At 44.1% G+C, this 25852-nt stretch overlaps 1 protein-coding gene and 1 long non-coding RNA gene across 3 annotated transcripts in view; one reads left to right on the forward strand and one right to left on the reverse strand.

The window, feature by feature from the left end:
* LOC132015816 (uncharacterized) overlaps positions 1–25852 on the forward strand; it is a 91840-nt gene that overhangs the window by 16867 nt on the left and 49121 nt on the right. The gene's annotated exons all lie outside the window — the stretch shown is intronic.
* Positions 5868–25799, reverse strand: PPP1R17 (protein phosphatase 1 regulatory subunit 17). The gene is made up of 5 exons (XM_059396619.1): positions 25642–25799; positions 19886–19992; positions 15271–15423; positions 13616–13768; positions 5868–7091 (listed from the first exon to the last, which is right to left on the reverse strand). Exons 2-5 carry the CDS (start codon positions 19965–19967, stop codon positions 7012–7014), a joined length of 468 nt encoding a protein of 155 aa, XP_059252602.1. The 5' UTR covers positions 19968–19992; positions 25642–25799; the 3' UTR covers positions 5868–7011.

Raw genomic sequence — 25852 nt, forward strand, 5'->3', positions numbered from 1 at the left:
ATTGACCAGGCCAGTAAAGGGTTGTATCAGTCACTACGTACTAAAGGACAACCTCATCAGCACTGCAGAAATTAGGGAAGATGTCTTTTTAAAAATTTCCTGAAGCAGGTACCCCTGTCTTATTAATGTTCACTTTTTATTTTATTTTATTGACAGAGATCACAAGTAGGCAGAGAGGCGGGCAGAGAGAGAGGGGGAAGCAGACTCCCTGCTGAGCAGAGAGCCTGATGCAAGGCTCGATCCCAGGACCCTGAGATCATGACCTGAGCCAAAGGCAGAGGCTTTAAGCCACTGAGCCACCGAGGTGCCCCGGTGTTCACTTGTTAATTTCATCAATCATGCTGCTAAAGGAGCCGGTCAGTGAAAGTGGGGATGACAGATGATATTGGAGTAGCACTGCAAAAAATGGTGAAAGATTTGCCTTGGCTCATAGAAGCTCCCTTGCCCTTAGCACAGGCAGCATCTGTCTCTCAGGCACCTTGAGGGGCAGACTTACCAGGAAGCAAATGAAGCTATTCGTGGCCCCCTGCTGGTAATGGATGGTCCATTTGCTCTTCAGGCTGTGGTTCTAGAGCTCTTAAGAGCAGTCTGGACTTGACCATCCTCACCCTGGAGTGTGTTTCAGACACTTTCCCCTGAGATGGTCCCAGGACCCAGGACCAGCCCGGAGGAGGTACCCTGGGGGCCCAGCCACAGCTATGAGTTGAAGAAGTTTCTCTACAGCAGTCATTCCTCCACAGCCGGCTGCCAGGATCATAGCATAAGGCAAGCAGTTCGTCCTTAGCTGTACAAAACTGTCAAGAGATTAGGAATTTTTGTAACAGGAGGTCCTAGAAAACCTGGCAAATGTGAATTCTTCTAAGACTCAGGCACAGGTGAGCATGGGCTCTGAGGGCTTTGATCCCAGAGGACAAGCCGACTCACCTAGATGTTACCTGGAACAGCAGGAATGACTTGGGCCTTGATGAGTCTCAGTCCACACTGTTCCTGTTTACCTCAGCCAGTTAGGGCATTTGATGTACAAGGAGGCTTGCATTCTCAGTGGTGTGACCCACAAGACCTTGGGCTAGAGACAGAGGGATGGACCAAAACTCTGCAGGCCCAAGGTCAAGGCTGATGGAAACTATGTCTTATAACTCATGGCTCCTAGCCTAAGCTGTTCTGTAAAGTCCACAGACGGCAAAAGGGACTCGAAGTACACAGAAGTTCCTTCTGTGATGAGAAAAAAACAAAGATGCCTTCACATATAATCAATGAGGAACCCAATTGCTATTGAAATAATAATAATAATAATGATAATAATAATACACATATATGAATAATAAACTGTTCCCACTAATTACATGATCAAACCAACATCTTAACTTTTCTCTAGCCATTTTACCAGTTCTCAAACCTCAAGGATGATGGGCATTTTCTCCCCATTCTGCATAACCACTAGGGAGAGCACGTAAGTCGACAATGCAGCCTCTCGTAAAAGCAGAGACCCTTGGTGCTGGAACCCAGCGACCCGCCCTAACCCCTCACGCTGGAAGTGCCCTACTCCAGGGTCCGTGAGGTCACCTCTTAAGCCATGAGGTTACTGGGCAGCTGCCCTTCCCTCCGACTCCACCATTGATTCTGAGCAGAGAGGACTTGATAACAGCAAACACTGCTCTTGGGGCACATTTGGAGAACTCTCCGCAGCCAACTGGAAGACCTGGGGTCCTGAGCACAGCCCAGCTTGTTGTAGCTGGTGTTTGCATTCAGCTGTAGTGACTATCTGGTCCTTTGCAAGAGTCAGTGACCTTGTGTGCCTCCAGACGGGCATATGGCGAGGCAGCCTTGCGCTGTGGGGCTTGGCCGCTGGCGAAGTTCATTCACCCACTTACTCGCTGATATTTCTTGAGCATTTAGATCACGCTAAACTCTATACCAGGTACAGGGTGGAAGGGGTGCAGAATCAGATGGGGGGGCGAGGGGTGAGTGAGGAGCGTCCCTGGTGGCGGCAGGACACTGTAGTGTCGCACATATTAGGGGACACCACACATGTTAGGAACTGTCACAAGACCAAGGCCCCTGGAGCCCAGAGGGTAGAGGGATCACTCCCAAGCTCCAGATCTTTGCTTTCATTTTAAGTCAGGAGAAGAAGACGTTAAGCAGAGGTCTGACATGGTCAGATTTGTGTTTTGAAAAAGGTCACTCTGGGGTGCCTGGTGGCTTAGTCGTTAAGGGTCCGCCTTCTACTCAGGTTAGGATCCCAGGCTCCTGGGATGGAGCCCCAGTCCGAGTATGTCGGATTCTGTGCTCAGTGGGGAGCCTGCTTCTCCGTCTGCCTCTGCTTGCTGCTCCCCCTACTTGTGCTCACTTGCTCTCTGTCAAATAAATACATAAATTCTTAAAAAAAAAAACAAAAAAACCCAAACCAAGAAAAATGTCACTCTGGCTGCAAAGTGGAGAATGGATAATATGGGAACTAGAGTGGAATAAGCAGACAAAAATCATCTGCTCACTACCCTAAAGCGTAGGGTCTGCTCCCCATCATCAAATTTGGGGTGTCCGGAAGTTGAACATATTACTTATGTACTTACTCAAAAATTATACTCCACAGAGAGGGTGGGGAAAAGTCACTAAAAGGAACCACTTATGTATTGCATTTTTTGTCTGGATCATTGAAAAATCTCCTTCTTTAACCTTCTCTGACATCCAGACACTGCTTTTAGGGGGGTTTTCAGAACAATTTCATACTCTACAAAGAGCTCTGGGCTAGGAGTTCAGAGACCTGAATTCCCATCTTGGCCTCTCCTCCAAGTCTATCTCCCTGGCTCGTTAGCTTTCTTATAATGGCTTTTGAGGATGAAATAAGATGACAGAGGAAAAAAGGGCAAACAAACACAAAGGCTCAGAACATGCTGTTCCTTTTGTGAAAGACCTTATTTAAGTCGCGTTTAGTACATTTTAAATATACTTTATATATGATTTGGTGGATAGATATTAAAGTATGTATTGTTTTTCTGAAGCTCTCACATAAAAGGCTCTGGAGTTTGTTGTTCTATCCAACCCTGAAAATTCACATTTAGCCTCAGGAGGAAGAGAGACATTGGTGAGGATTGGTGTGATGCATTCCCTTTTCTTTTTCTTCTTCTCGGTGAGTCTCCTGAAGAAGGAGGGCTCTCATCTTATTGGCAGGATCTGCTACTGTAAGTTACCTGTCCTTTTCTTCTTGTGAAATGCAAGTTGATACCTGGGATTTTCGAGGGCAGAGCTCCTTCAACTGTGAACACATTTATGCATGAAGAGTCTTCTGCCTTGATTTTGTGGGTCAGGGACTACAGTCATCCCAGGGATCTGAAACCTCCGTATAGAGACGAACTCCCCAAAGCCAATTCAAAGCAGTCCTGTGTCTAGGCGAGCGGGAGGAGAATATTCTCTGCTCATCAAATTCTCTGCCTTTGAGAGTTTTTGAGTAACATTTTCACACTTGACCAATCACAAGTGGCAAGGGAGCGTCATTTCCACAAGATGACAGAGGGTCTACAAAGTCCATCATGGAACTAGCCTCTTACCCTCAGCTAGGAAAAGTAAGTGCTCGACGAACATGCTATCTCAGTCTATCCTTGTTTTAAGAATCAGCCCAGGACAACACAGGCTTGAGAGGGAGAATTCACTTCATTGGACTTAAAAGGGAATACTGCTTGAGTCCTTTATGGTTCTATCCCCATCCTTCAATACCAGGTCCTTTCTGCCTCTCCTAGTTGATAATTAAACATGTGAAGGAGGCTGTGTGATCTCAGGCAATAGCTTTTAAAGAGGGCCTGGATTTAAAGAAAGGCACCAGTCCTGTTGTGGTTTTTGAACTTGAATTTTTTTTTTAAATTTTTATTTTTTAAAAGATTTTATTTATTTATTTGACAGAGAGAAACAGCGAGAGAGGGAACACAAGCAGGGGGAGTGGGAGAGGGAGAAGCAGGCCCCCTGCTGGGCAGGGAGCCCGATGTAGGGCTTGATTCCAGGACTCTGGGATCCTGACCTGAGCCGAAGACAGATGCTTAAAGACTGAGCCACCCAGGCTCCCCACTGTTGGTGCTTTTGAAAGACAGCTAAGAGTCTCAGGTCTGGTGCCTCCTCATGTCAGGTAGCCTGGGGTTGGTGGATGCCTTCGGAAGGGACAAATGGCCAAATGGTTTGCCAGTTCTGTTGGGGTCTTTAATCTGGGCCTTCTTTCTGAATGGGCTCCATCCAGTGTAATGCTTTTATTTTCTTAATTACGTTTTGTCGCAGGTGGGAAGTTATTCACAATACACCGAGAACTATTTTCATCAGAATGTATCTTCATTATTAAGCCTCTACTTTACCTGCCCGGAAAAGGGTCACATGGGTCAAGGGGAGTAAGGGAGATTAGGCTTCAATCCACATCACCCCTGTGATGTCCAGGGTTGGTTGAAAGTTTGCTTGGCTTTGTCGTCATTGCTTGGTAAATGCTCCTTGGCAGCTAGGACTGTTACTAAGGCCATTCCCAGAAAGAGGAGGGCTGGTCTTTCAGTTAAGCCTGCACGAGCCATGGGATCTCCTTATTAGAAGTCCTTCTTTAGGAGCTGAGTCTTCAGCTCAAATTCTATATAACAGCTACCCATTTAATACCCAGGCAGTAGGGATTTGGCAATAGAAAAGACTCTGAGAATGTCTTAAAACTATCTGAGATAATTTTATTTATTTTTTTAAAGATTTTATTTATTTATTTGACAGAGAAAGATCACAAGTAGACAGAGAGGCAGGCAGAGAGAGAGAGAGGGAAGCAGGCTCCCTGCTGAGCAGAGAGCCCGATGCGGGACTCGATCCCAGGATCCCGAGATCATGACCTGAGCCGAAGGCAGCGGCTTAACCCACTGAGCCACCCAGGGGCCCCTCCGTGATAATTTTAATGGATCGTGATCGATCCATTTTTTTTCCCCACTTACGAAGCCCTTTGCCATACATTATCTCATTTAATTCTCAAACCATCAAGAAAACCAAATAGGGATTATTATTTTCATTTTCAAGATAAAGACACAGAGATCTCTGACACTTGCTCAGTGTCACTCTGTTGGGATCGGAGCCCAAGGCCTTCGTCTCTGCAATGGTCAGTCTGCTCTCCTCACCACCCAGACCTCAGGATCGGGTTGGGCTTTCCCAGCCTGGCAGTGAGTTTATCGAGTATGTTCTGCAGTCATGCCCGCAGGGACGCACCGGGCTTATCAGCCAATCTGACAGTGCAAGACTGCATCTGGGTTTTTCTAGGCAGCATCCCCTTGGTAAAAATTGCTTCCAGTGGTGATATAATCTAATCCTCTTCTGTGCATTCACTACCTTTGGCTTTTTAAAAGAATTTATGGTGGCTGTTGCCCTGCTTACACCTAAACCAGGAACCTGGACACTCCCTGACACGGTGACTGAGGCCATCGGAAGTGAAAGGGGAGCCCTGGGATCAAAGAGGTGAGAGATCAGGGGGAACACCAAGCCTTCACCAGAGGCTCCAAACCCAAATGTGAAGGCTGCCCGGTGAAGCCAGCAGGTAACGTAATCCAGTGGGGGCATAGGGTGAGTCGAACGTGTGCTCCTTCTGAAAGGGCATCCGGTGCCCAGCATCAGCTGATAGGTGTCACGCTTCTAATCAGGCCCAAGGTTGTCAGATCTTGAGGTGTTTTTCTAAGAGGATCTGGAAATCTAGAATCTGATGATAATTCTCCTGATTGGATTGTTAAATATTAATAGCGGATTCGAACCTTGTTAAGCCCAGGTGGGTCAAAAGCAAACAAATCAATCCTGTGACTCTCTTTTGCAACCTCTTCTCTTTATATTTGCAAGTAAATAATTTTTAGAAGAAATGCACCAGGACAGAAAGATGTGGTCAGAAGCATTTTTATTTTCAGAAGTGTCCTGCATCGTTTCCACATTTGTGAGAAAGCCTCTTGGAGCCAGGGTGTGGACAGAGCTTGGAAATGACCATTTTTAGGCAAGATCTGTTTGAATAGCCCCCTTTCTACTTTTGAACAACAATTTTTGCCTTTCCCTATGTCTGTTGTCTGTTGGATGATGCAAGGTCTCCCTACGGGAGCCACAGACAGCAGGCTGGAGCAGAGTTTCTGTACAGACCCCTGCTCAGGAGCAAACACTACATCTTTCCTTCCCATCCAAGAAAGCATGGGGGGCCTACATAAGTGAGAATGCTAAACATATGGGAGTGGCCTTCCACTGGCCTTAATTAATTTTTTAAAAGTAAGTTTATCACAAATAATATTCTACCTATCATTAGCAATGGTTCACGTGTGACCAGTTCACAAATCTCAGGACAAAGTGGTTAAGAGATGTTTCAAAAAATAAAAATAAATAGGGTATGTTGTTAAGCTTCTCAGTAGACCAGCACTCCCTATCTTTGGCATTTTCAGCCAATGCATGATTGATTGCAGTGATGCCCCCAGTTCACTCACTGTTATGGGATTGGTTACAAGGACCTTGGAAATGTCACCAGAGACACTTGGACTCTTGAGGAAAGACAAAAGAGGTAAAAGACCATGTTCTCCAAAGCAATCAGTGAGTCTGCACCCAAACATTCTTGGCTCTCTAACTGGCAACCGGCTGTCTGAACTTGAACTGCTCTTTGGATCATGTGAAGTCAAGACCCACCCACCAGCATAAACCAAGAAGGAAAGCATTTGCTGTTAGTATTCTTTGCTCCATGGATTGATCCAGAAGATGCAGAAACCAAACACTAGAGCTTTCCCTGTTACCTCCTAATTTAGAATGATCTGTTCCCTTTTCAACTGCCTCAGAAAATGAAAATTCAAGAGGTGGGAATAGAAACCAGATTCAAGAAAGAGGAGCGAGACAAAGAGGTGCCTGGCAATCTGATACAGCATGCCTCTTGGGGGAAAGGTGTCTGGATCTCAAAGGCGGACTATCACAAAATGAGAGCAGAAGCAAGTCTATTTTTTTTCTAGGTCGCCACTGGGAACCAACCTAATCTATTTACAAGTGGTCTCAGGGGAGCTCTCTTTAAATAGCTATCTTGTCACCATCCTTTTCGTCATCTTCCATGATCACTTTGGGTCTCTCGTCCCTGAGCAGTGTCACACCTGCAAAACAAAGCACCGATTTGCAATTAAGTGCCTCTAATGAAAATATTAGACAACCTTCCAGCGCAGACATGGCGCACAAGAGCATGGCAACCCAGAAATCCCTTAGCATCTGCGGAGCTAAGTGTTAAAGGTGCAGCCCGAGTCAGGGCTCTGGGTGCCTTACTTGGGCTGCGCAGAGGAGCTGTGACTCAATGAGCCACCATTCTGGTGACCAGGAGATGCTTGACCTGGGAGTCAGAGGCAACGTTGACCTCCCAGTCTATGGTCTGCATTTAAGCCTGCAGACCAGGAAGACGAGAGGCAAACAGGCTTTGGAATCCACCTGCTTTGGACCTCTCGTTCTGCCACTCCTCCATTCTGGGTTGGGCCAGATAACACTTTCACACTTGAATTTTCTTGGCTAGAAAAGGAGTGCCCTGATACTTATGTAAAGGGTTATTGTGCCTCCTGAACGAGATACACAGACAGTGTTGAGCCACACCTGTGAGCCCGAGTCCCCTTCTCCTTTCCCTTCACCCGGGCTAGTTCAGTTCCCCTTTCAAAGGAATGGGTCAGCAGCAGGAAGTCAGAATTAAATTCGTTCTTCTAACACCTGGGGAAAAGATTGAGCTGGGGCTCCGGACATGTCATTCCTAAATGTCAGGACCGGTGGGTGAGAAAGTTTACAAGGTTCAGAGCAAAAGGAGAAGTTCAAGGAAGTGCAGTGAGTGCTCATAGAGTTCTGTGGCTTCAATTTGAAAAAGTTGTTCTTCATTTTTATTTGATTTTCTTTTTGGGGATGAAAATATCCTTTCTTTTTGGAAATTTTAGGAGCATCAGATGGTTGTTTTATTAGCAGCCTTACTAGGCAAAATTCAAAACTCTCCCTGTGTTGGGCTCCAATATAGTTTATGTTTCAAAAGTTTACTGGTTGTTGAAATTCAGAGGACTGAGCACAGTTTTTTGGACTGATCAGCCGAGTGAAGACCATCCAAGGAGGGCTGGGTGGCTCTGCTCATTCTTTAAATTATGAAGTAGGGCCATTTTAATAAAAAGACAATGGAAGCTATGATTCAAGGCGAGTCCTCCATGATTTCTGTCATCCTCTCCAGCCAACCACCACTGCCTTGCATTGCCCCCACATTCTCACAATTAGAGACCTTTCCATTCATTAAGCATTTCACAAAGATCTAAACATGAGGGTAGAATGCTGTGCACCACAAGAGGCCTTTCTACAACACTGGACTCCATTCAACAGTGGCAAATTAATGAAAACTATGTGTTGATCTTAATGACTATTCATTTGATTCAGTTCCTAGTTTGTTCATATGGGTTCTTTACCAATTAGGTGATATTTATTGGAGGAGAAAAACAATTTCAAGAGTCTGGTTGAAACTGAGGATTTTGCATAAATCACTTATGAAACACAGTGGGAGATATTTTCTCTTCTAACAGCTGCAAGGAGGTTTGGATTTTTATTTGGAATTAAGGCTATCACGGTAGGAGAACAGGAGTAAACCAATGCTAAGTCCCCAATCTTTCCATCCTGATTTCCTTGATATCTTTTCACCTTAAGCCAGATTTGAGTTGATTCAAAGTGGGCAACAGTATTTAAATTCCAGATCCCAGGGCACTTGGTTGGCTCACATGGTTAAGCATCTGCCTTCAACTCAGGTCACTGTCTTTGGGTCTTGGGATAGAGCCCCATGTAGGGCTCCCAGCTCAGCAGGGAGTCTGCCTCTCCCTCTGCCTCTCCCCCTGCCCGTGCTCTCTCTCTCTCTGTATCTCTCCGCTAAAATGAATAAATAAAATCTTAAGAAAAATAAATTCCCAGATCCCAGTCAAATTTCTGATTATTTGGGGTATCCTTGAAACCTAGTCAGATGAGCATCTGGGCCCAAAAAAAAAAAAAAAAAATCCTAGGATTTCAGGGAAGGGAGGAGCCTGTTTAGCCGTCAAGGTCAGCCCTTCCCAAAGTAGGCTAGGCTTTCTACAGGGACAGAGGAGGTGATTTCAAGTGGAAAGTGAACTAGCATTTGTATTGGTAGAATTAAGCATTCTTTTTAGAGGCTGAAATCAGTGACTTTTCTATCCTGATGCTTCAGATCTGCAACTTTGTTCCTTTGAAGATAAATGAAGTTGATATACACGGGTCTGTGGTTTACCTTAGTCCTGGTCCACTGTTCTGTGGGCAGCAGAGATGTGTCATTGAAGGAATATACACTACAGCCAGAAAGTTTTGCCCTCCTTGGTTGTCATTTGACTTTAAGAAAGTCTCTTAACCTGTCTGAACCTCAGTTTATTCATCTGTGAAACTGGAGAAAAAAAATAAATCCTATCTACCCCAGGGGTGACGCTGCCAGGTAGACATAGACCAACATTCTACAATGCTTCCAGCACACTTTTACATAAACCTCCAGTAAAGCATGTTTCACACTGTAGGAATCACTGGACAATACAACCACCCTCCCTACTGAACCCTGTGGTTCTTAAAGGATATTCTAGCATCTAGTGCAGGGGTTGGGGTACAGTAGAGGTTTGGAAAATGTCAGTTTCTACTCTTCCATTCTCTTTGGAGGAGAGTTTATGGAACTTGGCTCTTTGTTAGAGCCTGCTATGTTTTTAAGGCCAAAGCTTTCAGTCCCAGGTCTCTAAGGGTCAAGAGTTAGCCTTGTAGCAAGGTGTTTTAGGCCATGATCCCATTCAGAGCTGGTCACCTGCATTACAGATATATGCCTCTGATCTAAGGGAACTGGGGCTAAGACACCTCCTATCCTGCAAGCCAAAGCAAAGAGAACACTCTATTCCCAGCAGGACAGAGAAGGTGTCACTTTCAAAGGACACAACAGTCCCCTTTCACCAAGTATATTATTGAGCTTTGATATCCAAATATTCATAGCTCATGGGCCAGTTTTCCAAAAGGCTTCTCTTCAATGCTTCTGGCCTCATAATTCTTTACTTTCTCTGGTTCCCTTTGCCACAGAGCTTAACTAAAGACTTCTTTTTCCTTTAAGCAGGTCTCAGCTACTTGGATCTTACTAATCACAACCCAGTGAACTCTGCCATGTAGTCGCCAGGATGGGGGGCCCTGGCAAATGTGGGCCAAGTTGGGAACAAACGTTGGGTTGGCAAGGAAGCCGGAGATGACTTCTCACTGAGGAGCTGCCTGGCAGTTGGAACCTGTCAAATAAGCTCATTAACCTAGGGAAATGAAGGTAGTTAGCAAGAGATTTAGAAGAGAGAGATAATCCTTGTCCAGTCTTCACTTGCCAAGGGCTAATGAGAGGAGACGTCTCCAGAGTGCATTTATCTGTGAGTTCCTCTCAACACCCTTATTAGAACCAATATGAGTCTCTCTGAACATCTGCCGAAGGCTCTATCCTTATCAGCTTAACTAGCATTTCGATTACTGCCAAATCTTTAGATACTAAAAGGCTCTTCAAAAATAAAGTGCTTCAGCTAATATGCTAATAAAAGATACAGTCATAGAACACCATCTATAATTGCAAATACAACACAGAGATTTGCTGATTCAAGGAATTCCATAATGTGGATAGAGTCCATGAATATATAGCCTCCCTCTCCAGCTCTGTGTGCTTTGCTGCTCTCCTAAGATGTAGATATTGGGATGCAGGCAGCATCCACGGCCAGATAAATAGGGCTCAATGTTCTAGGAAGTCCCTTGAATCAGTGGGTTTATATGGAAAAGTAAAACCTGCATCTAGGAACATTCTTACCTTTAGAAATGATTTGAGTAATCTTAAGGAATATAAGGTTGAGGGGAATGGAGGGAAACTGACATTTACTGAGGACATTAAAGTGCTTTATGTGCTTTATTTAATTATGTTAACAATCCTGGAAGACAGATTTTATGGCCCTCCTTTCAGAAAAGGATGAAATGAAGGAGGCTTTTTTGTTTGTGCTAATTGCCCAGGGTCACAAAGCTAGAACGATTAGAACCAGAGATCAAACTTAGACCTTCTTGCTGTGTGCTAAGGTGACTCTCTGCCCGTAAATATTTTTGTTCTACTACCAAGTCTTCCCCTAGGAGGACTTCAACAAAAACAAATGCAAAAATAGGTAAAAAATAAAGTCTCCCAATGAAGAACTTGTAACTGCAGAATTGCGATTCCAATAGAATATCAAACCAACAGATACTTATTGAGCATTGCTATATAGAAGGGACTGGACTAGATATCAAGGTCAATACTAGCACAGTTCTCATGAATTCATCAAATGTAAGTCAACGTTAAGGACAGCTATGATAATGGCAACAAAAGCCATGAAGACCATACTGAAAGAGATGACAAAATCTTGGTATTTGCATGCCTATGTCGACCACAGAGTTAGTTGAGAATGGAAAGGATTCATTTTGGACTTGAAGGAGTCTTTTAGCAGAGGCCTTGAACTGGTTGAGTCTTGAAAGGTGACTGGAACCAGGACAGAAGCAGAGCTTAGGGGGGAAATGTGTGGTGTGTCGGAGGATCAGTGCGGGTAGGAATGTATGTCGCTTATGAGAAGCTTGTTTGAGGCAGTTCAGACCCTGCCACTTGGTCCTCAGTCCATTTCTCCAAAAAAGTGCCTCCTCAGGCCCCATGCCTCTTTGCCTGGATCTGCTCCACAGAAATCAGTAACCTTGTCTGCACCTCTGGCACCTCTGACTGCCTATTCATGATGTCTTCTTCTTAGTCTTCTTTCATTTTTTTTCTTTATTAAATAAAATAATGAGCAAACATAGTTCTATAACAACAAAATCTCATCTCCTCCCAAAGTGTCCCTTCTGGAGTGCCATTAGTGCCGAAAGTCCCAACTATACCACAGTACAGTGAGAAAATGCCCACAGGAGACACAGACCTGGCTTAGTGCCCCAGCTCTGCCACTCACTGCATTTGATCTTAAACATAATTTGGTCCTTTTACCTGTCCATCTAATCATCTCATCATCATCCAACCAATCAGCCAAGAAGCTATCCATCCATCAATGCCATCTTTCAGTTTCTTTATCTGTAAAGGGAGTTAATAGCTACTTTTCTTGCATTATTTAGCTGATTTAAAAAAATTCATGAGACATACCAACCTCAGTATCTAATATTTAGTAGGGTCTCAGTAAACACCAGTACATTTTCTTCTCTGCCACCCACCTCTAAATACCTATATAACACACACACACACGTGCGCACACACACACACACACACACACAGAGTCTAATGATATAATCATGAGTGTACATGTCTTATTCCCTAGCCTCCCCATAAAATTGTCAGGGAGAAGACTACACTTCACATATTAGCTGCTGTATAGCTTTGGGCTGTGCACAGTTTGGCAAGATTTGGGGTTTGATTCGACACATATTAATATAGCTTTTATAAAGGCAATACTTTCAGGATTAAAAAAAGTAAAATCTTGCCATTTGCAACTGCATGGATGGAACTAGAGGGTATCATGCTGAGTGAAATAAGTCAATCAGAGAAATACAATTGTCATATGATTTCACTCCTATGTGGAATTTAAGAAACAAAACAGAGGATCATAGGGGAAGAGAGGGAAAATAAAACAAGACAAAATCAGAGAGAGAGATAAGCCATAAGAGACTCTTAATCATAGGAAACAAACTGAGGGGTGCTGGAGGGAAGAGGGTGGGGGATGCCACCTGGCATCACTGGGTGATGGCCACTAAGGAGGCACATGATGTAATGAGCACTGGGTATTATACAAGACTGGTGAATCATTGAACTCTACCTTTGAAACTAATAATACATTATATGTTCATTAATTGAACTTAAATAAAATAAAATTTAAAAAATAAAATAAGTTAACATTTTTATTATGGGAGTTTTCAAAATAGAACTCTGTATTTCATACTTGCTAACATTCTGTCATTTTTGTTTTATCTAATTTTCTTTATTTTTGAGTATTGTAAAGCAAACTCCCTCTAACATTTCCATATATAGCTCTAACACTAAAAGCTTTTTAAAACCATAACTAAACTGCTATTATCATATCTGACAAAATTAACAATAAATACACAATTTTATCTAAAAAAAAAAGATGATACTTTCAGGGATCATTTCTAGAGTTTGCTACTAAAGGTAGCTCTCACTATTTCTACGCCTCACTTTCTCTCTGTCTCTGTCTCTGTCTCTCTGTCTCTCGCAGTGAAGATCTGGTCAATACATCCAGCCAGGTGTCTTGGGAGATTCAGCCATCATTTGTAGGATGCATGATCCATGGAAGGCTGGGGAGGAGGAGATTTCAACTCTTTTCAAGGACTCACTGACATTTCTATTTCATTGGCTCAGTGGACCTGCCCAGATCTGCTGAAGCACAAGGAATGCTCTGAACCCCCCCCCACCCCATTTCCAAGTCAGTCCTTGGGGAGCTGCCAGGGAAGGTAAGCCTGAAAGGCAGCAGTAAACTCTTTAACTCCACAGAGTGCTTCTGGGTGACACAGGACAGAGGCCATGCCCGTGGTACCTCCAGATGGCAGGGCTCCTGAGCTGTTCCCATCACCCCCTGCAAATGCCTTGCGTCAGCTCTTTTACCTGCTGCAAAGGGGGACACGTGCAGGGCAGGTGTGTCTTTTCTCCTTGGTTTTTTCGGTTCCAGGTCAGTGTTATGAAGAGCTGGACTCATCTTGCCTGTTGGGTGTCTCTCCTGAATGTCGTATCTTTTAATTAAGTGTTCTGAAAGCACACCTGCATGGTTAGGGGGACAGAGGGAGAAACACGGTCAAATATGTCTATCGTGGGATGTCTGGGTGGTTCAGTGGGTTAAAGCCTCTGCTTTCGGCTGAGGTCATGATTCCAGGGTTCTGGGATCGAGCCCCGCATCCGGCTCTCTGCTTGGCCCGGAGCCTGCTTCCCTTCCTCTCTCTCTGCCTACTTGTGCTCTCTGTCTGTCAAATAAATAAATAAAATAAAAAAAAATACATCTATCCTGATATGTAAGGATGATGCATGTGTATTTGCACATATCCCTAGTGATGGTAGTCAACATAGCTTTTCAAACTTATTTTAATAAAAGCTTTTTTTATATTAGAAAATCACATCTATCGAATCTATGACACAAAGGGTTTTGCATGCCTGATTTTATTTTAGTCTCACAAAACCTGGAGGAATTTAATATTACTGCCACTATCACCTATCTGGGGAAGGCGAGGCAAAGCAAACATGCCCACAGTGACACAGCTTGCAGGGGGCCAAGCCAGGAAGCCAGCCCACGTCTGTACTCCTCTGAGGTCCATCCTCGTGAGGGTGGTGGATCATTTGCTTCTCTGCAAGCCATACGTTTGGCTCTTCAGTGACCTCCCTGCCTTTTCACTTCTCCCACACATGGCATTTCTCTCCATCACTTACAAACTCCCTGAAAATAGCCTCTTCTATATAACTTTCCACAATCCACTGCCCAGGCTGAGCTCCTGAAGTCCTTCTGGAAAAACCTCATTACAGCCTTAACAGCTTACTGCGTATTTCAGCCATTTATGTGTTTCTATTATTTCTCAGAGGACTGACGGTTTCTTCTCAGGAAGCTCTCTGTTCTATTTGTTTTGTCTCCCTCCAAGTGGCTTGTGAGTGGAGAGAACATTACATCAGTGGCCCGGAGGAAAGGAGAGAAGGAAATAAGAACACACAAAACTCTGGGGAAACAAGAGAGTCACATCACACATGAGGTTGTTACAGAGACATGTTAGCTGTTCCCCAGACCATTTTGCTTTTCTCCTGGGCACACAGCTGGGTGACATCTCTCTGCTGCCTTTGCAGTCAGGGGACATTTGTGGGTCACTTTTGGGTGGGCCAGTCTTCCAGTCTATTCTTCCCCTTCCCCCCAACCCCGCCACCTCTCCTACTTCCTTCGTCCCCCTGCTTGCTGGATGCTGATGCTCATGGTGACTTTGAATGCCATGTGCCAGTGAGGTCCGAACTCTCATCAGCTGGAGTCCCTGAATTACCATTTGGAGCAGAACCTGCCTCCCCAGCTTACACTACTGATGAGTGAAAAAAACCCTTGCGTTGTACCGCTAACATTTTGCAATTTGTTTTCTATAGCAGCTGACCATATTGTAATGAAGACAGGTGCAGGGATAGTACCAGTGCTTCAAAAACACCCAAATAGGTAAGGAAATCTTTCTAAGACCAATGTGATCTAGTGGTAGCGGTTCCCCCTCACAGACATGCAAACCGACCTTCTTGTCCATTACCTGGTATAAAAGGTGGGATGTGCAGTGCTGGTGTATCTTTTCTCCTTGGTTTCTTTTGTTCTGACTCAACATTCAGGGCAACCTGTGCATTTTTTCCCTTTCTTGGCTTCTTTTTAAGATCACAGTCTTTAATGAGCTGGTCTGAAAGGTCATCTGATTTTGATAGGATGCAAAGAAAAAAAAAAGAATATAACATGAGTAGGGTTCACACACAAACTGGTTGGTTTCCAATTACTTGTAGAAGCCATTTGATCTGAAAAAGAAAAGGATTTATATATTTTGGGCTAGTCTACAGAGGACCTTCATAGTCTTGTACAAATGTATAGAATTAAACAGAAAACTGGAATCGTCTATGAGACTCCAAATGACGAGAGCTCTAATGGCTGGATAATCAAAGCAAAGAAGAACTTTAAAATACAGCTAGACAAGTCAGAATGGGCTTGAGTTAAATTTCTGATAGAATAGCTTCTCTGTGCTAAATGCTCTTTAATATCCTTTGTTCAAGGCTTGCTCTCTTGAAGACTGCATGGGCTGGTGCAGAGCCATGCATGCTCTTTAGTCTTTGGGGAAGGTTCTCTGCAAATTCCTCACCTGCCTTCATTTCTGTGGCCAGCCGGGTCACACTGACCATTCACACTTGCCTTCAGCATTGGTCTCTTCATTCACTTCCCCCCTGGCTTTGCAATTCTCCCGTTTGCCCATCCTCACTCCAGGTCCTCTTGTCTTCTTACTCAGCTCTTTACCTTCCTCCGTTCCCAGAGCTCATGAAGCTTGGATTCTGCATCATGTCCATCAGATGTCAGTGTGTGTGATGAGTCCAATCTGATCACTCCTCGCCCGTGAGAGTATGTTCTCTGCTCCATCCAACTCCTCAATGCTTTGGGTGATGGCGTGCCACTTCTTTGAGCGTCTCTGTCATTGTTCTAGACAATGACACTTGTTTTTTTGTTTTTGTTTGTTTGTTTTTTTAAAATTTCTTTTCAGCGTAACAGTAATCATTGTTTTTACACCATATCCAGTGCTCCATGCAATACGTGCCCTCCTTAATACCCACCACCTGGCTCTCCCAACCTCCCAACCCCTACCCCTTCAAAACACTCAGGTTGTTTTTCAGAGTCCATAGTCTCTCATGGTTCACCTCCCCTTCCAATTTCCCTCAACTCCCTTCTCCTCTCCATCTCCCCATGTCCTCCATGTTAACAATGACATTTGTTTAATCTATCGTGGTTTATCTCCTGCTCTTTACGGAGACTTCTTGGAGATTAAAGATTATATCCCTTTTTAAAAAAAATATTTTATTTATTTATTTGACAGACAGAGATCACAAGTAGGCAGAGAGGCAGGCAGAGAGAAAGGGGAAGCAGGCTCCCTGCAGAGCAGAGAGCCTGATGCGGGGCTCGATCCCAGGACCCTGGGATCATGACCTGAGCCGAAGGCAGAGGCTTTAACTCACTGAGCCACCCAGGTGCCCCAGATTATATCCTTTTGACAATTTAATTCTTAATTGCCTCTCCCTCCCATAAATGCATCTTGAATGGATAAGTGGTATGGACTGATCTGAGTTCAATTGCTGATTCTGTCACTTATTAGTTCTGAGAACTTGGCCCTTAATTTCTAGGAACTTTAATATTGTCTCAACTTCTAAAGTGGGGATAATTTTAAATCAGTGTGTGTGTGTGTGTGTGTGTGTGTGTGTGTGTATGACAGAGACAGAGACAGAGAGAGATGACTACATTTGGTAAATGTTGAAAAGCAGTTGTTACATTTGATATATTTTAGATCCTCAAGAGAATGTTCACTCTGGTCATTGCTCACCCTCTAACCTTCTACAGGGTCCAAAGGAAGGTCCACCTCCCTGCCCTGTCTCCATAAGTCTTCCCAGTCTTGGGCGTCCTGTCTCATTTTCTGGATATCTGCAGGATTTTTGCTCACGTAGCACTTTTTCTGCATAAGTCTTCTCTGCCTTCTTTGATGACAGATATCTTGTGTTTTATCCCCTTGAAACAATTAATAAATATTTGTTGAATGTATGCTTGAATGAATGACCTCACGCATGTTATGAATAAGGATATAGTCCATTAGGGTTCAAAGAAACCACAGACATAGAAGCTGTCTGCCTTCTCTGGAAACTCACTATGGTCTGGCTACCGTCTGGTACATCTACAACTGTGAATGAATTGGGGGAAATTTAGAGATTAACTCGATCTTTTCAGCCCCTTCTTTCTTTCCTTCTCCCTTCCCTTCTTTCTTTTTTTCTTGGTTCCTTTTTTTAAAAGATAGATTTATATTTTTATTTATTTAAAGATTTTATTTATTTATTTGACAGACAGAGAGCACAGGTAGGCAGAGTTCCAGGCAGAGGGAGAGGGAGAAGCAGGCTCTCTGCTGAGCAGGGAGCTTGATGCAGGGCTCGATCCCAGGACCCTGGGATCATGACCTGAGCTGAAGGTAGATGCTTAACCTACTGAGTCACTCAGGTGCCCTAGGTTTATTTATTTTAGAAAGAGAGAGACACAGAGAGAGAGAGACAGAGTGCGTGAGTTTCAGGGAGGAACAGAGGGAGAGAATCTTTGAGTAGACTCCCTGCTGAGAGTAGAGCCCAATCCTGGCATCCCTGAGATCATGACCTGAGTTGAAATCAAAAGTCGGGTCCTTAACTGACTGAGTCACCCAAGTGCCCCTCTCTCTATTTCTTTTTATGAAAATATTCATGTCAGTGTCTTTAAAGTGTGGAGGATTAAATGTGTCAAACCTGTTCACTTCAGTTTTGTGGGTCTAGAGGCAACCTGTGTCATTCATAATGTATTTATTTGACAAAAACTGATGAAACTCATCCTCTATGCCAGGCCTTGAGCAAGATTCTAGGACTAAAAAGACAAATAAGAAATAGTTCTTCTTGGGCACCTGGGTGGCTCAGTGGGTTAAGCCACTGCCTTTGGCTCAGGTCATGATCTCGAGTTCCCGGGATCGAGTCCCGCATCGGGCTCTCTGCTCAGCAGGGAGCCTGCTTCCTCCTCTCTCTCTCTGCCTGCCTCTCTGCCTACTTGTGATCTCTCTCTGTCAAATAAATAAATAAAATCTTAAAAAAAAAAAAAAAGAAATAGTTCTTCTTTTCAAGTTGCTATGGTCTATTGGGCTTTATGCCTGGATAGTCCTTTGTTTTAGAAAACCCAATATACATGAGAAAACCACCGTTAGAAATACTTAGTAGCCACACATTATTATGCTTCCATCATCCAAAGATCACAGTACATAACCAAAAAATCAAATAGCATGATTCTCTTTAGCCATATTTAATAGTAATAAATATTTCCTTTCACCTAAAGGATTTGAATAAATCCATCCAATCATTTCAATTTAATAAACATTTATTGAGATCATACTGCATGTAAGGCACTGAACCATATGTTTTTAAGGTTACATATACAAGAAAAAAGAGGTAAGAGGGGACCTTAATCGAGTACCACTTATGTACTAGATGATTTCACATTCTTTCGTGTAAAAAAATTTTTATTTAACTTCAATTTCATCAACATATACTATATTATTAGTTTCAGGGGTAGAATTTAGTGATTCATCAGTTGCATACAACACCCAGTACCCAGTGCTCATTCCATCAAGTGCCCCCCTTAGTGCCCATCATCCCATCACCCCATCCCCTAACCCCCCTCCCCTATGTTTCTTAAGGCCTGGCTGAAAATACAACTTGAAAAATTTATTGCTCCATAGCACAGTTAACTTCTCCCCATATCATACATACCATAGATGTTTGTTGAACGAATACATATTGCTCAGAATGGGTGCTGCCCAGCCGTGGGGTCTCTGGAAGTACAGGCTGGATGTGGACCCGTCACGGATCACCCTTCCACCCCAGGATACGACTCAATGCACAGTACAGGGAGCAAGAGATTTGCTACGATTTTGACTTTTACTTCCATTGCACTTTTCCCCCACTTTTCGAGAAATCCTGAACATAAACTATCTTGATGGCAAATGGGGAGAGGGGAGAGGAGGGGGGGAGTCATAACCAGGCGAGACATAAACAAAGGCTATGAATATGCAAAAAGCCCATCCATCAAAAGTCTGAGTGTCTCATTTTTAGAAATGGGTAGAGGCAGAAATGTTTCTGGTATTTTCATTACAAAGGTTATGCAAAAAGTCAGTTCTGGGAAGGAAACAGATTGACAATAAAGCAGAAAAAGGCTATTTAAAATTCTGTCTTGATAGGCAAAGAGAGATATTTGAAATATTTTATTGGCACTGCACATGGGGTGTAACTGTGCCGACAAATACTGGAAACAAACCGTGCTGCCACGTTCCATTTATTGCCTCAAAAATGCTCTGCCTGGGACTCCATTAGACCCCAAAAAAAGAGGACAATGCCTTTTCTCGCTTTTTCTAACTCTAATGAACCTCTCTCTAGTGATTCCACTAATATTTACATGGCAGACCCCACAGAGTCATGGCTATTTGCCTGTCCATCTGGTGTTGGCCGTCACCAGAAGGCCCACATGATCAGGTTTCAGGGGGCCTCCCTCTGACTTGCCTGAAAACCCAATGGCAGAGGCCCCTCCTTTCTGACTTCTGCTACTGCCATTCCCACTGGAGCTCTTACCTAAGTGGTCACAACGAGGGTCTAGCTTGTCCAGTCTGTCTTCTGAGAGCTCCAATGGCTGCATTTGCTCAGTGGACATCATCGAAGGAGGTGTTTCTTCTCCAGCACTACGGAAGCATAAGAAACAAGCCTATTATTGTGTCCTCTGCTCATTTGTTCACTTGTGAAGTAAGTATATTTATTGAGCACTTACTATTGTGTTTTCAATTTAATCTTATTTTCCAAATCTGCTTCTCTTACTTACCTACTAGAAGCTCTAACTTAAGATTTAAGTCAAAATAAATGAAACAACACACACAAACACACATACACACACACGGATTTGTTGGTAATTGTCATGCATCAAATGTTCAATATTTATCTTCTTTCAGAAGCACTGTGGGAGTTTCAGAATGAATACTTGTCAATTCTGAATTAGAAATGAGTTAGTTAAGAATTACAGAAAATCTTGATTAAATCTTGCTTATATTTTTCAATTGAGTTCTGTGTAATAAGATTATTCCTATTTCTCAGATGATGAAACCAAGAATCCGAAAACACAATTAATTTGTTTAGTCACATAACTATTAAATAGCCAAGATCCAAGTTACTAAATGGCCTGGATCCAAATCTAGTTCTGAAGACTTCCAGTAGACACGCAAGACTCTCAGGCAGTGATTCCACTGAACGTAAATTGAACCAAGCTTCTGGTTTTCTATCATTAAGTGCTATGTTTTATATGCACATATGCATTAAATATATGTAGCATGTATATAAATATTGCATTACACATATATAGCATGCAGTGTACACTGTAAAATAACTTCAAAGTAACGAGATTTCCTCCCTATCCATATTCCAGGTGGTAAAGTCCTGCTAGGAAAAAAATCTAACTCTTGAAATGGATCCTTATTATTTTCTCCTTAGAGAGTTCTGACATTAGAGCAAGTCTGCTCCCCCCATTTTTCCTAAACCACAAATCCATTGAACTTTCCAGAGCTATTAGTTGTAGCCCTTGTCCAGGAGGAGTGGAAATCCAGAATGGACATGTGTCAGGTCTGAATGAGAAATGCGTTAGTTGAGACTTACAGAATCTGATTCTGTTTCTTTCTGATAATTTATTACTCATGTCCCATCACAATGAGAAGGCTTAGAGAGGAATAAGATTCAAATGACCCAAACATCCTTTTTTCTTAAGATTCCTGGATCACTGGTCTATGGATGAACACAGAGACCAATGGTGTTAACATTTTGAGTAGAATGAGTTCAACTCCGTCGTCTTCTGAAGAATAAGTCGGTTTTCTCCAGGAAGCCTGGAGGGCCTCTCCCCCTACCAGCTGAGATCACGGCATAGCAGATGGAGCTGTTCACAGGTTCCTTGACCCTGGCTTTTAGAGTTACTCTGAGCACACTGATTGTACTGAGTGACTTCAGCAGAAATCAATTCCAACCATTGTGTTAGTGTCTGTATAGAGACTGCCAGCTCCCCAGGAACATAAGGAGGTATGTGGCTCACTTGGGAGGCTCCCACCTGCTTGAGTAGAGGGGGGAGCTATGGGACCATCAGTCGGAATGAGTGGGCTCAATGCTGAGGCCTTCAGGAGAAGTGACAGCCTCAAATACAGCCTGTGCACCTACTTAGCTAATCTTCCTCCTCTTTGGGCAGAAAATCAAGAGCTCTGTCCTTGACTTTGTGCCGAGATATTTTGTGCTAGGTCCCCACAGAGGACCTAGTCAAAAAATACTCATTCTCCAGAAAGAAAGCGGAGGCTCAAAAAGATTGAAGTCACCTCGTATTAGTGCCATGTTCAGAGTCAGCGTAATTGTTTGAACCCAGGCCTCCTGCCTCCTACCCTAGGTCCCATCTGGCAATGGTCCCCCTCTCGTTTTCTTCAGCCACAGTCAGCTCTTCTTTGTACTTGGGTCATATGGCTGCTTCTGTGTGCCCAATAGTGGGTTATTTAATCTGAATCTGAGTTTTGGGTTCCAGCGGATCCAGGTAAAATTTCAACTCTCTACCTAAAAAACTGTATGACTTCGGTGAAGAAATCTTTGGGATGTAGTGAGGGTGAATGGAGCCCAAGTACAATATAATCACATCCCTTTCTTCTTACAAGCGACAGCCGCTGTGCTAGAATGATCGAAAGCTAGTTCGCATCTTTGTGGTGCACCCATAGCTGGGCGCCCAAGGACGTAGGTCCCTTTCTGTCTCCCTATCCCATTCCTATCCTCCATTTTACTATCTGCAAAATAGAGATATCAGTATCTACCTCACCGAGTTACTATAAGGGTTAACTAGAACAGCTCCCTGCTTTGTACACTGCGCGTACTGAATCCATGACATTGTTCTGTAGCTGATGAAGGCCAGCTTGTATAACCAAAAAGTACTAAAGATAATCAAATCTTTCATTTTCATCTAGATACCAAACCACAGGAGAGCTAGGCTTCATCGGAGCAAAATAACTTTCACAGTACTGGACTTGAGAGAGAAGAGAGAGAAGCATCCCCCTAACAGGGGAGTCATGCCAGTGTCCGACGTCCCTGGACAAGGCAAGGGCCCACACTTTTCCCCCAAGATAGCACCTAGTGTCCACGGGGGAAACAACACTGGTTTAAACCAGTGTGATTGCAAGGGTGCCAGCAGCGGACTGCCCAGCCTCCGTGCGCTAGGGGGCTGAAAGACGGTTTTCAGATTGGGGCTTTTACAGCAAAAAAATACTCTGAGCTGGGCAGGGGTGTGTTGGCCCAGGGGATTAGAAGAGACTTTTATGGTGGATGATGTCATTGAGCTCTTCTGGGCAGAGAAGTTGCACACAAAGAAAGGAACAAATACGCAAGGAGATGGAGGTTTGGTGTAGTGTCACCTTATTAGTAACTGTGGCTTTACCTGCCTGTTGAGCGTTAGTGTAAGATGACCCCGTCTCCCCACCCACGCACCACTCCTCTCCTCAGGGAGAAGGGCTGTGCTTGGTGAGTGAAAACACTGTTAGACGTGAGCCAGTCTAATTCTTGAACTAAGAAATGGAATATTTTGGGTCCTCCTGCGTGGCTCAGTTGGTGAAGCATCTGCTTTCGGCTCAGGTCATGATCCCAGGGTTCTGGGATCCAGTCCTACATTGGGCTCCCTGCTCAGCCGGAAGCCTTTTTCTCCCTCTGCCTGCTGCTCTCCCTGCTTAATCTCTCTCTCTCTCTCTCTGGCAAATAAATGAACAAATCTTAAAAAAAAAAAAAGAAATGGAATATTTCCACTTATGATTCCTGATCCTGCCCATGCTTTCCTTTCATTAATTTAGCTTCCCTACTCCATGCGCTGGCCAGAGGACCCTGCTCTGGTCATGCAGCCCAGGAAGATTTCATTGTCTCCCTCAGCAGATCTCTGTTCAGGAGCTTCTGAAACGCTGGCTCTTTTTTCATTCCTAAATTCCTGGTCCCTCGGGTGTTCAGATTCCAACCAGGGGGCTAGCCCTGCCCGTTCTTAAAGATTTTATTTATGTATTTGACAGAGAGAGAGATCACAAGTAGGCAGAGCAGCAGGCAGAGAGAGGGGGAAGCGGGGCTCGATCCCAGGACCCTGAGATCATGACCTGAGCGGAAGGCAGAGGCTTAACCCACTGAGCCACCCAGGCGCCCCAGTTTAGGGCCGTTCGTACATGGTGCCTTGCGGGGATTGCATGAACTGTTCTCTAGCACAAAGGTTTGTGACCCTTTAACCTTCTCTTGCGGTTTCCTGTGTGCCTGGTGAAATCTCTGGATTTTAGCAATCACACAGTGACATATGTGGATGCGGTCGTGCTCCCCTGCCTCCCCCGGAAAGCATGTAGCTATGTGAGCCATGGAAATCAGGAAATTTTTCCTACATGACCCTCTTAAGGGGGGTGTCACAGGAAACCCACAGTCACACCCACTAATTCCATAGCAAAAACATGAACATGTGCACCAAATGCCATGAATAAAAACTACACCAATGTTCATATCCTCTCAGCTCAGATCTTGCTACCAGATACATTTATGTTGAACTTAAGAACAACTAAGAACTTCTGGTCTTCAGAGTTTTTCAGATTTCTCAATTAGAGAATAAAGGATGGTGGGTCGGTATTCACTTTCTCGATGCCATTTGAGCGATGAGGACGGCTTGGTGTAGCATGTGCAGGAGGAAAACCAAGCGATAGGCTTTCAGGGGTTTGAGGAGGTTTTCAGGACCCAATATTAAACTTTAGCAACTCTTTTTTTTTTTTTTTACCTTCCTTTTCACAAGAGACAAGGCCCTTCTTCTCACAGAGAGACACTTGCAAATGCAAATACCACTGAGGGAGGGGCTACGGTAACTGACATCACACAACACACAGGTCACCTGTGCATTGAATGGCAAGAGTCACCCTCTCTTTTGAGAATAGGACCTGGAACACCAGGGACCTGGGAAGGAACTCCAGCAGAATGCAGAAGGATAGACAAGGCAGGGCGGCTGCTGAAGCTGAGGACAGCGTCGGGGGAGCCCACCTCCACCAGCACAGAGCCAGCTCCTGGTTTAGGGCAGGAGTGCCAGTTGCTCAGCTAAAAACATCCGTCAATTCAATCTGAGGTCGGAAGTGAGTCTGGGCATTTTGCCCTTCTTGATACCGAGTATGTTCCTTAGTTGGATGTTAGAATATGAAGTTTAACTCAAGATCACTGACAGCAAGCATTTGGTGCAATATGGGATAGAAGCAAATGTTTGATTACCTGTACCACTCTCTAGCTGGGTGAACTTGGAAAAGTGGTATGCCCTCCTGGAAACTTAGTTTCCAAATCTGTAAAGTGGGCTGATGGTGGCTTTTCTCCAGGATTGAGAGTATTCACAGTACACTGTGTGTAAGGTTCCAGCCCAGATCCCAGCACATGCTGACCCTTCAAGAAGTGTAGGTTGCTTTGTTTGTTCTTTGCCATCCTCCCTTTGTGATTATACGATGTGTATATCTCAACTGAATCATTGGAACCATCTCCTTGCCCCATCTCTGGCCTTCTCTGAAGCTAGTAATGAGATCAGCGCGATCCAAGCTTCCAAGCTACAAACCAATGGGAGACACCCCCCCCAGCCCCGCCCCACTTTCCGAGTCTGGCGAACACGGTACTACTGATTGTCAGGAGCGACCTGACACTTGGCTTAGTAGTAATGAAATTCCAAAAAATTCTAAAGAATTTCCCCAAAGTAATCAATTCTGGACTTACTCGATGTAATAAAAAGTTAGAAGGTTATGACCACAGTCCGATTTGGTGTCTGATGATGTACAATTCATATCCACTGTCAAATCTCTTTTTAACTAGAGGATTGAATTCAGGTAAAAAAGTACTACATTTTAAAATCAAGTTTGTTCATTAAAAGACAAATGTGCAGTATTCCTCCTAGGAGTGACTCTTCCTTGAAGTAGGGCATGGAAAGGGTTTTTTTTTTACTAAGCACACTCTCCCTAGCCTCCTTCACCTTTTGCATACACAGGTATACCAATGTTCCTCTGGAAACTTAGCAACTGAATTTTCAAAAATTCTGACTCTCACAGAATTCAGGACTCTACCTTCCTTAGAAAAAAATGTCTTGAGGGTGATAACTTTCCCTGTTCCCCATCTAGCCCCCGCTTAACCTTGCTCCAGAAAGCACACTCGTGCCCCCACCCCCTACCCCCCACCCTTGCTCCACCAGCTGCAGCCCTCTTTGTCCCAGCAACCATAAAGAACCTATAACTTATGGGGAATTTGCTTTTCTTGCCATGAAAGTTCTTGGAGTAAAAATCGGAAGCACTTACCAATGAGTGCCGGCGCTGGGATGAGGCGAGAGATGGGGAGGGCAAGCCTTCTCCCTGAAGCTGGGCAGGCTTTTCTACAGCAGCGGCTGCTCCAGCTCCTCTTATCTAGGGACCAGCTGCTGCTGTTGCCATGGGGATGCTCCGTTTCACAGGCGCCAGGGCAAGGGGGATGGAGAGGGAAAGAGGACTGATCTCCCTGCCACTGTTCCCG

Source organism: Mustela nigripes, chromosome 4, assembly GCF_022355385.1.
Source record: "Mustela nigripes isolate SB6536 chromosome 4, MUSNIG.SB6536, whole genome shotgun sequence".
Classification (NCBI taxonomy): Eukaryota; Metazoa; Chordata; class Mammalia; order Carnivora; family Mustelidae; genus Mustela; species Mustela nigripes.

Excerpts from the sequence above, each read along its gene's own strand:
- PPP1R17 (XM_059396619.1), bottom strand. The coding sequence starts at position 19,967 with ATGATGTCCACTGAGCAAATGCAGCCATTGGAGCTCTCAGAAGACAGA. Across the intron at positions 15,424-19,885 it reads CCCTCGTTGTGACCACTTAG|ATGACCTTTCAGACCAGCTC; the intron begins GTAAGAGCTCCA and ends TATCAAAATCAG. Across the intron at positions 13,769-15,270 it reads CATCCCACCTTTTATACCAG|GTGTGCTTTCAGAACACTTA; the intron begins GTAATGGACAAG and ends CTAACCATGCAG.